This window comes from Eulemur rufifrons, chromosome 21, assembly GCF_041146395.1.
Source record: "Eulemur rufifrons isolate Redbay chromosome 21, OSU_ERuf_1, whole genome shotgun sequence".
In the NCBI taxonomy this organism is placed as follows: Eukaryota; Metazoa; Chordata; class Mammalia; order Primates; family Lemuridae; genus Eulemur; species Eulemur rufifrons.
The window spans coordinates 17,604,959-17,614,865 of record NC_091003.1 but is presented as its reverse complement, the minus strand read 5'-3'; the positions used below and the strand labels follow the sequence as shown (position 1 = coordinate 17,614,865).

General features: G+C 54.6%; 1 protein-coding gene across 1 annotated transcript; it reads left to right on the top strand.

The window, feature by feature from the left end:
- The first annotated feature begins 404 nt into the window (after window positions 1-404).
- Window positions 405-8,645, top strand: NEFH (neurofilament heavy chain). The gene is made up of 4 exons (XM_069497502.1): window positions 405-1,278; window positions 3,457-3,656; window positions 4,957-5,081; window positions 6,731-8,645. Exons 1-4 carry the CDS (start codon window positions 405-407, stop codon window positions 8,643-8,645), a joined length of 3,114 nt encoding a protein of 1,037 aa, XP_069353603.1.
- Window positions 8,646-9,907: the final 1,262 nt, after the last annotated feature.

Sequence of the window (9,907 nt, the reverse complement as noted above, 5' to 3'; positions counted from 1 at the left end):
GTCTCCTTGTCCTCTCCCAACTTCGGGCCCCCTCTTATTCCCAACACACTGACTGGCAGGGTCTTCAGAACCGCACCCGGAGGTCCCCACTAGTCCACTCCGGGAGTCCTCCACCCACTGCCCCCACCTCGGGGGTCTCCTCTGACGCTGCATCGATTCCCCTTCACTCCTTGCTCCCCCTGCCCCGCCCCTCTCACTGCGGCGGAGCCAGTCTGCCCCCGGCCGCAGGGGAGGAGGCGGAGAGGGCGGGGCCCTCCTCCCCACCCCCTCACTGCCAAGGGGCTGGACCGGGCCGCAGCGACTATAAAAGAGCCAGCGTCCCGGTGCTGCCGCAGTGCCACCCGCCCCGTCCTGGCCCCGTGCTCCGGCTCCGGCTCCGCCGGCGGCCCGCACCTGCTCCGGCCATGATGAGCTTCGGCGGCGCGGACGCGCTGCTGGGCGCCCCGTTCGCGCCGCTGCACGGAGGCGGCGGTCTCCACTACGCGCTGGCCCGCAAGGGCGGCGCGGGCGGGACGCGCTCAGGCTCCTCTAGCGGCTTCCACTCGTGGACACGAACGTCCGTGAGCTCCGTGTCGGCCTCGCCCAGCCGCTTCCGCGGCGCGGCCACCTCGAGCACCGACTCGCTAGACACGCTGAGCAACGGGCCGGAGGGCTGCGTGGTGGCGGCGGCGGCGGCGCGCAGCGAGAAGGAGCAGCTGCAGGCGTTGAACGACCGCTTCGCGGGCTACATCGACAAGGTGCGGCAGCTGGAGGCGCACAACCGCAGCCTGGAGGGCGAGGCGGCGGCGCTGCGGCAGCAGCAGGCGGGCCGCGCCGCCATGGGCGAGCTGTACGAGCGCGAGGTGCGCGAGATGCGCGGGGCCGTGCTGCGCCTGGGCGCGGCGCGCGGCCAGCTGCGCCTGGAGCAGGAGCATCTCCTCGAGGACATCGCGCACGTGCGCCAGCGCCTCGACGACGAGGCCCGGCAGCGGGAGGAGGCCGAGGCCGCGGCGCGTGCACTGGCGCGCTTCGCGCAGGAGGCCGAGGCGGCGCGCGTGGAACTGCAGAAGAAGGCGCAGGCGCTGCAGGAGGAGTGCGGCTACCTGAGGCGCCACCACCAGGAAGAGGTGGGCGAGCTGCTCGGCCAGATCCAGGGCTCCGGCGCCGCCCAGGCGCAAGCGCAGGCTGACGCGCGCGACGCCCTCAAGTGCGACGTGACGTCGGCGCTGCGTGAGATCCGCGCGCAGCTTGAAGGCCATGCGGTGCAGAGCACGCTGCAGTCCGAGGAGTGGTTCCGAGGTGCGCAGGCGCGCGGGGACGGCGGGTGGGTGGGGCGCCCCCTGCTGACCTCGCGGCGAGCGACCGGGCAGCGTGACTGGGGAGGGACCGGGTGGTGCTGTAGGACTCCGCGTGAAGTCCGCTGGACTGGCGCTGCTCAACTTCCCTCTGCAAAGGACATGCCACTAATTAGCACATTTACTCTGGGTCTCTTGTGGGACGCCCGCAACTCTGGGCTGTCCTTTGGTTGTCCTCCTCTAGAGTCTTTGTGTCTGTACTGCCTCCCTGCTCTCCACCCCAAGCCTAGGCGACCCCACCTTGAGGCCCCTCTCCTATCAAGAACAGAACTGGTTCCCCCTCCTGCTCCAAAGCGGCGCCGGCTTCTGGTCCGCTAGTGCCTTGGGACTTTTCGCCCTTCAAAGTAGTGTCCCTTTCCTGCCAATGCTGCCCACCCCCTTTCCTGCACCCTGCAGGAGACCCCATTCTCCTGGACCCCTACCAGGCTCCTCCCCACTACCTGCTCAGTGCTTAGAGTCCCCACCCTCATCTTCCCTGTGGGGTGGGGCAGGACATCTTCACATCCTTTCTTCCTAGGGGGGGACCATCACCACAACCAATTGCTGTCGGGGCTGATGGGCCCTTTAATGTCCCCTCTCTCCTTCAGGGAAGCTGGGAGCCTCCCAAGTCCATCCCCTCCCCCAACTCTATGCAGCCCTGAGTCAGCTAGACTGCAGCTGCAGGATGACCTTGACTAATACTTGCCCTATGGGGTTTTCATTGCTTTTTGGGTTGAAAAAGCCGGGTGGACCAACTGGGCTTCTTAATCTGGGGAGTTCTATGATCTTTCCTAAAACTGTAAAATTGCGCATTGTTCTTGGGAGAGAGTGCAGAGGCTTCGATGATTTTTCCAACGGGTCTGCGATCCACAGTAGGTGAGAATCCTCACCCACCTGGATGTTTTCTATGTCTTTGCCAGCACCAGCTAGGAAAGCTAGGGTTTGGATGCATGGCTTTTCCTGTTCCTTTTCCACCCCTCTGCAGTGGCAAAACGGTCCCCTCCCCTCCACCATTTCTGCCACAAGGGCAAACCTCTCTTGGGTTTGCCCTTCACATGGGCAGACCACACCAGAACCTTACTGGCCTACTCAGCTGGCTTCCCTCCTTCCTCCCTACCAAGACCCAGGCCTTGGGTACCACTATCTGGGGATTCAGGATGTTCACTTTCGGAAGAGGTAGACCAGTCTATAGACCTCCACTGGTCGCCGGAGGTCTTTGGGGAACCAGTAGCTGGTTGCTGGCAGAAGCCAGGGTATGGCGGCCATTGGCTCAGGGGCGCCTATGCTAAAGACTGCACAGTCAGGCGGAGGAAGGGACAGAGGACTGGCACCCAGGCCTCAGGCTCTGCAGTGACCTTGGACTCTGCGCAGAAACCTGCAAAGAAAAGACTGTGGCTACATAGTGACCCGATTGCTCATTCTCATGCCTCCAAAGGTCACAGGCTCATTAACTTGTTCAGCTACAAAGCCTCCAGCCTCTAGCTCAGAGCTAACCCCCATGGGCCAGGTCTCACATCTGAACCCCCCAGCACGCCAGGCCCTTGCTGGGGAGTTAGACCAGGCATTAAGACCAGAAATGAGGCTTCCTCTGCCCTGCAGGGTTTATGGATCCCAGGTTGGGAGAGCCAGATATATACTAGACTTGAACCCCAGGCTCTGCCACTCACTAGCTGGGTGGCCTTGGGTAGTAGTCACTTGCCTATCTCACAGGATAGGTAAAACCTTAAGCATCCAGGGCCGAGCTCAGTGGCTCACGCCTGTAATCCTAGCACTCCGGGAGGCCGAGGCGGGAGGATCCCTTAAGCTCAGGAGTTCGAGACCAGCCTGAGCAAGAGCAAGACCTGTCTCTACTAAAAATAGAAAAATTACCGAACATGATGGTGCACACCTGTAGTCCAGCTATTCGAGAGGCTGAGGCAGGAGGATCCCTTGAGCCCAGGAGTTTGAGGTTGCAGTGAGCTACGATGCCACTGCACTCTACCCGGGGCAACAGAGCGAGACTGTCTCAAAAAAAAAGAAAAAAAAGTTAAGCATCCCGGATGACACCTGGCACCCAGTAGGTCCTCAACCCATGTGTGTCACCTGGATCTGGGCACTGAAACCTCAATCTAGGTGTGTCTAATCCTGTCTCCTTCTCCCCCAGTGAGGCTGGACCGACTGTCGGAGGCAGCCAAGGTGAACACAGACGCCATGCGCTCAGCGCAGGAGGAGATAACTGAGTACCGGCGCCAGCTCCAGGTCAGGACCACAGAGCTGGAAACATTGAAGAGCACCAAGGACTCGCTGGAAAGGCAGCGCTCTGAGCTGGAGGAGCGTCATCAGGCCGACATTGCATCCTACCAGGTGGGTGGGGACAGGGCAGAGAGCCAGGCTGCCTCAACTGGTTGGAGGCAGTTACTGGACAAGTTACTGCCCCTCTCTGAGCTGGATGGTAGTGGTTAAGGTCTTGAGTACCATCTAGCTGTGTGACCCTAGGAAAGTTATCTGCCTCTCTGAATCTGAATTCCTTCCCTGTAATGAAAAACAAAAAACAAACAAAAAAGAGTTCCCGCTTTGCAGAGCTGTCAAGGTTAAAGAGATAGACAGACTTTGAGTGAGAAGACTGGGAACGTGCTCCGTGGAGTCCTGGTCACGGTGGGCATTTGGTAAACAGTACTTAGTGTCCGTGGGTAGCCTGGGAGAGGCCTTGGCAGATTCCTCCTAGTAAAGACAACAGTGAGAGAAAAGATCACTTTCAGAGAATTTAGTGTGCAAGTAATACATGATGATTGCAGAAAAATTACCAAATAGAGAAAGCAAAAAGAAAATAAAAATTAGCCACAATAGTTCAGTTTAAGCAGTAGCCACAGTGGGCCTGGGGTCAGGGGAGAAGTTTCAACCTGTATTTAACGTGCTTCTGTGTATTGTCTTAGTCATCAACAGCAGATGCTTACCGAGCCCTGATTATGGGGCAGGAACTTGGGGACACTGGGGAAACACTGGGGCGCAAAAGCAGACAAGGCCCTGCGCCCGCCGAGCACTTTCTAAGCTCAGAGATCTGTAAAAGTTCTCCCATCATCCCACCGACCAGACCGGCAATAACCACCACTGACATCTGATGTATTTCATTCCAGACCTTTCCCCAGGCTGAAATCATATATTTTTTTTAATTTTATTTATTTTTTTTTTGAGACAGTCTTGCTCTGCTGCCTGGGTTAGAGTGCTGCGGTGTCAGCTTAGCTCACAGCAACCTCAAACTCCTGGGTTCAAGTGCTCCTCCTGCCTCAGCTTCCCGAGTAGCTGGGACTACAGGCTCACACCACCATGCCTGGCTAATTTTTTCTATTTTTAATGGAGACAGGGTCTCACTCTTGCTCAGGTTGGTCTTGAACTCCTGACCTCAAGGGATCCTCCTGCCCCGGCCTCCCAAAGTGTTACGATTACAGGCGTGAGCCACCACGCCCGGCCTGAGATCATATATTTTTTTGCTCCACATTTTTCTACATCTACAAATGAGGACACTGCAGCTCTGACAGGGTGGGGGTTGGTCCCAACGAGGGTGGCTGGACAGGGCTGCTCCCGTTTGCACGGCCAGCCCCAGCTTCCCTGGTGCGGAGGGCCAGGCGCTGGCTGGCACGTGACACGTGTGATCTCTTGTCCCCAGGAAGCCATTCAGCAGCTGGACGCTGAGCTGAGGAACACCAAGTGGGAGATGGCGGCCCAGCTCCGAGAGTACCAGGACCTGCTCAATGTCAAAATGGCTCTGGACATTGAGATAGCCGCTTACAGGTGAGGTGGGCCAGGGCCTTTGCATGGTGGGGAGCTCTTCTGATCTTATGGAGTGCTAAGCCTTGGGGTTCAAGCCCCCGTTTAGGCAGCCTGCCTGTCCTAAGGACAAAAGTCTTTTTCTTAAATTTTGGTAAACTATGCATAACATCAAGTTTATCATTTAACCATTTTAAGTATGTAGTTCAGATGTATTGAGTACATTTACATTGTCGTGTACATTTACATTGTCGTGCAGCCATCACCACCATCTGTCTCCAGCACTGTTTTCATCATCCCAAAGTGAAACTCCATACCCATTAAACAAAATTCTCCACTGTCCCCTTCCCTCAGCCTCTGGCAACCACCATTCTACTTTCTGAGAGACAAAAATCTTGAAAGTGACTTATTTTCATTGTAACGGTGACTCAGAGGGTTAAAGCTCCATCCCTTCCCCAAATCCAGCCAGCCAGAGGCCTGCTTGGTGGGAGAAAAAGTACTTGAGTTATCAGGGACCTTTATGACTCTGTCTTTTAGAGTTTCTTAGCTCTCTGAGCATTCATTTCCTGGGGGGAAAAATGGAGTTGATAAGAAGAATGCCCAGTTGTTGGGAGGATGAGCTAATCCTATTCACAAGCTAATCCTGGTAACACAGGTACCACGGGACTGCCACAGAGGTTGCCCTTAGTAAATGGCAGCCATGAGAAAGCCAGTCCCAGGGATAAGACCTCCCAGGGGAGCAGGGGTAAGGAGTGGGGCTGACCCCACGAGGACCTGTCCCCGTTGCTGACTGCTGACCTGTGGCTTCCCACCTCCTGCCTGTGGTCTGTAGTCTTGCTCTTCAGAGTGTGGCACGTGAACCAACAGAATCAACATCATCCAGGAGCTTGCTAGAAAGGCAGACTCAGGCCCCGCCCCAGACCTGCTGGGTCAGAATCTGCCTTTCAGCAAGATCTACAGAGGATTTGTGTGCTCTTACATTCGGGAAGCACCGGTCTGCAGGGGTAACCCCTGCCCTGAGACGGGCACTCCTCCAGGTCCTTTTTATTCATCATCTCATTGAAACAATCCTCTGAGGTAGGGACTCCTGTAACCCCCTTTTTGACATAGAGGAAACTGAGGCTTAAAGAACTTGGAATGGCTTGGCCAAGGTCACCCATCTAGTGGGTAGCAAAGCTAAGAGGAGAAACTGCTGCCTCTGCCCTAATCCTAAAACTCAAAGGATGATAATGTAACAGGAGACCATTGAAATTCAAATGGGAACACTGTAGGACCTCTTAAATGCCAATGTACAAATGTGGAATTGTTTGCTTAGGCTCCCAGCTTTCTCCTGAGTAACATTTTAGTTGAGGGATGATAAATGTGACTTTTGTTAATGTAGGCGCTCTCTCTTGAGTGCCATTTTTCAGGGGGAAAAAGTTGTTTGATTTCAGAAGTTCTAGCCTTACCTGCATTAAATAAGACCAACCCCACTGGGGTGTACGTTGTGGGTGGTCACTGGGATGACTCGCTGAGTGACTTTCTCCAATCTCATAATGCCCACCATTCACATTCCTTCCTCCACCACAGTCCAAATTATTGGGTGTCATTGCCCTTCAGGATAATGTAGGAAGGCCCCAAACCATTGAATCTGCTCTGAGTAAATAGTAATTCATCCATTATCCATTCTGCAGAAAACTCCTGGAAGGTGAGGAGTGTCGGATTGGCTTTGGCCCGAGTCCTTTCTCCCTTCCAGAAGGACTCCCCAAAATTCCTTCCACGTCCACTCACATAAAGGTCAAAAGCGAAGAGAAGATCAAGGTGGTAGAAAAGTCAGAGAAGGAAACGGTGATTGTGGAGGAACAGACAGAGGAGATCCAAGTGACTGAGGAAGTGACTGAAGAAGAGGAGAAAGAGGCCAAAGAGGAGGAGGGAGAAGAGGAGAAACCAGAAGAGGGAGGAGAAGAAGAAGCAAAGTCTCCCTCAGCAGAAGAGGCTCCATCCCCAGAGAAGGAAGCCAAGTCCCCTGTGAAGGAAGAGGCCAAGTCTCCAGCTGAGGCCAAGTCCCCTGAGAAGGCCAAGTCCCCAGTGAAGGAGGAGGCCAAGTCACCAGCTGAAGCCAAGTCTCCTGAGAAGGCCAAGTCCCCAGTGAAGGAAGAGGCCAAGTCTCCAGCTGAGGTCAAGTCCCCTGAGAAGGCCAAGTCCCCAGTAAAGGAAGAAGCAAAATCTCCAGCTGAAGCCAAGTCTCCTGAGAAGGCCAAGTCCCCAGTGAAGGAAGAGGCCAAGTCTCCAGCTGAGGTCAAGTCCCCCGAGAAGGCCAAGTCCCCAGTGAAGGAAGAAGCAAAGTCCCCCGAGAAGGCCAAGTCCCCAGTGAAGGAAGAAGCAAAATCTCCAGCTGAGGTCAAGTCCCCCGAGAAGACCAAGTCCCCGGTGAAGGAAGAAGCAAAGTCCCCCGAGAAGGCCAAGTCCCCGGTGAAGGAAGAAGCAAAGTCCCCCGAGAAGGCCAAGTCCCCGGTGAAGGAAGAAGCAAAGTCCCCCGAGAAGGCCAAGTCCCCGGTGAAGGAAGAAGCAAAGTCCCCCGAGAAGGCCAAGTCCCCGGTGAAGGAAGAAGCAAAGTCCCCCGAGAAGGCCAAGTCCCCGGTGAAGGAAGAAGCAAAGTCTCCCGAGAAGGCCAAGTCCCCGGTGAAGGAAGAAGCAAAGTCCCCCGAGAAGGCCAAGTCCCCGGTGAAGGAAGAAGCAAAGTCCCCTGAGAAGGCCAAGACTCTTGATGTGAAGTCGCCAGGGGCCAAGACTCCAGTGAAGGAAGAAGCAAGATCCCCTGCAGACATCAAATCCCCCGAGAAGACCAAAAGCCCCGTCAAAGAGGAAGTCAAGTCCCCAGAGAAGGCCAAATCTCCTGTGAAGGATGCCAAGGCCCCTGAGAAGGAGATCCCAAAGAAGGAAGAGGTGAAGTCCCCCGTGAAGGAGGAGGAGAAGCCCCAGGAGGCAAAAGTCAAGGAGCCCCCAAAGAAGGTGGAGGGAGAGAAAGCTCCAGCCACACCAAAACCTGAGGAGAAGAAGGACAGCAAGAAAGATGAGCTGCCCAAGAAGGAGGCTCCCAAGCCCAAGGCCGAGGAGAAGGAACCTGCTGTAGAAAAGCCCAAAGAATCCAAAGCTGAAGCCAAGAAGGAAGAGGCTGAAGATAAGAAAAAAGCAGTGACCCCAGAGAAGGAAGCTCCTGCCAAGGTCGAAGTGAAGGAAGAGGCTAAACCCAAAGAGAAGACCGAGGTGGCCAAGAAGGAAGCAGATGATGCCAAGGCCAAAGAACCCAGCAAACCAGCAGAGAAGGAGCCAGAAAAGCTGAAGAAGGAAGAGACACCAGCAGCACCAGAGAAAAAAGAGGCCAAGGAGGAGAAGGCCACAGAGGCCAAGAAGCCTGAGGAGAAACCCAAAACGGAAGCCAAAGCCAAGGAGGACGACAAGACCCCCTCCAAGGAGCCGGGCAAGGAGGCCCCCACACCCAGCAAACCCAAGACAGAAAAGGCTGAAAAATCTTCTAGCACAGACCAAAAAGACAGCAGGCCTGCAGAGAAGGCGACAGAAGACAAGGCCGCCAAAGGGGAGAAGTAAGGCAGCCAGGAAGAAACATCCAGAACAGCCAAAGAAACTCAGGAGGGTCCCGGAGCTCAAGGGTCAGTGTAATGAATTTTCATTTTTTTCTCTTTTCTTTATGTAAGAAGAAACTCTGCTTGGATGACGGGCCCTCCTTCACCAAACAGGAATTTCTGTTAGCAATATGTTAGCAAGAGAGGGCACTCCTAGCTCCCTGCCCCCGACACCCCAACCCTCCCCAGCGATGGACAATTATGTTATGATAGCTTACGTAGCCGAATGTGATACATGCCGAATGCTACACGTAAATACTTGACTATAAAAACTGTCCCCTTCTCTCCCAATAAGTGCATTTATCTCCTCTATGTGCAACTGACAGATGACCGCAATAATGAATGAGCAGTTAGAAATGCATTATGCTTGAGATGTCTTAACCTATTCCCAAATGCCTTCTGTTTTCCAAAGGAGTGGTCAAGCCCTTGCCCAGAGCTCTCGATTCTGGAAGAGCTAAGTGGGTGGGCCCTAGCACTGGCCACTGAATCACGCCAGGGCGCACTTTCCACTGGAGTCCACTTTCAATTGCTTCTGTGCAATAAAACCAAGTGCTTATAAAATGAAATTGTTGCTGCTGTCATTTTATTCTCTCTCCCCAGGGAAGGCTGGGGCAGGGGCAGGGGCAGGGGCAGGGGACGTCTAGATGTCACGCCCAGGACTGCATGGGACTGAGCGAGCGTCAGAGTTCTCTTGCAGGTCTGGGCCCAGTTGCTGGGCTCTCTAGTGCCATTTCCTGGGCACAAACCATGTGCCAGGCAATGTGCTAGGTGCTTTATTTTTATGATCTGTGGACAGATGGCCTGGTGTGTGGTTCCTCAGTGTGGTCCCTGGATCATCTTCATCAACAACACCTGGGATCCTTATAAAAATGCAGATTGCTTGACTCCATCCTAGACCACTGAAGCATGTACTGAGAAGGTGCATGTTTCACCAACTCCCATTGATTCCAATGAACACCAGAGTTTCAGAACAGGTGCGGTCCAGGAGAACTTTGAACAGTCTATTTACAGGGCTCTGCGTATGTCCTTTTTGTAAGGAGGGATGAGCCTTCTGAATGAGGGGCCAGATGTAGCTAATTCACCTGTAGTACAGGTTAAAGTCCCCACTTTACTGGGAACTTAATTGGCCTGCACTGGGCTTCTCTGGCCATGATTTTGAAAGCTGTGGTCCTCTTGTAGATTTACGTAGGGTCTTTACTGTAAAATCCTTGTGCAGTTGCTAACTTT

Coding starts and splice junctions, on each gene's coding strand:
- NEFH (XM_069497502.1), top strand. CDS start 405: ATGATGAGCTTCGGCGGCGCGGACGCGCTGCTGGGCGCCCCGTTCGCG. Junction 1,279..3,456: donor GTCCGAGGAGTGGTTCCGAG/GTGCGCAGGCGC, acceptor CTTCTCCCCCAG/TGAGGCTGGACCGACTGTCG. Junction 5,082..6,730: donor ATTGAGATAGCCGCTTACAG/GTGAGGTGGGCC, acceptor TCCATTCTGCAG/AAAACTCCTGGAAGGTGAGG.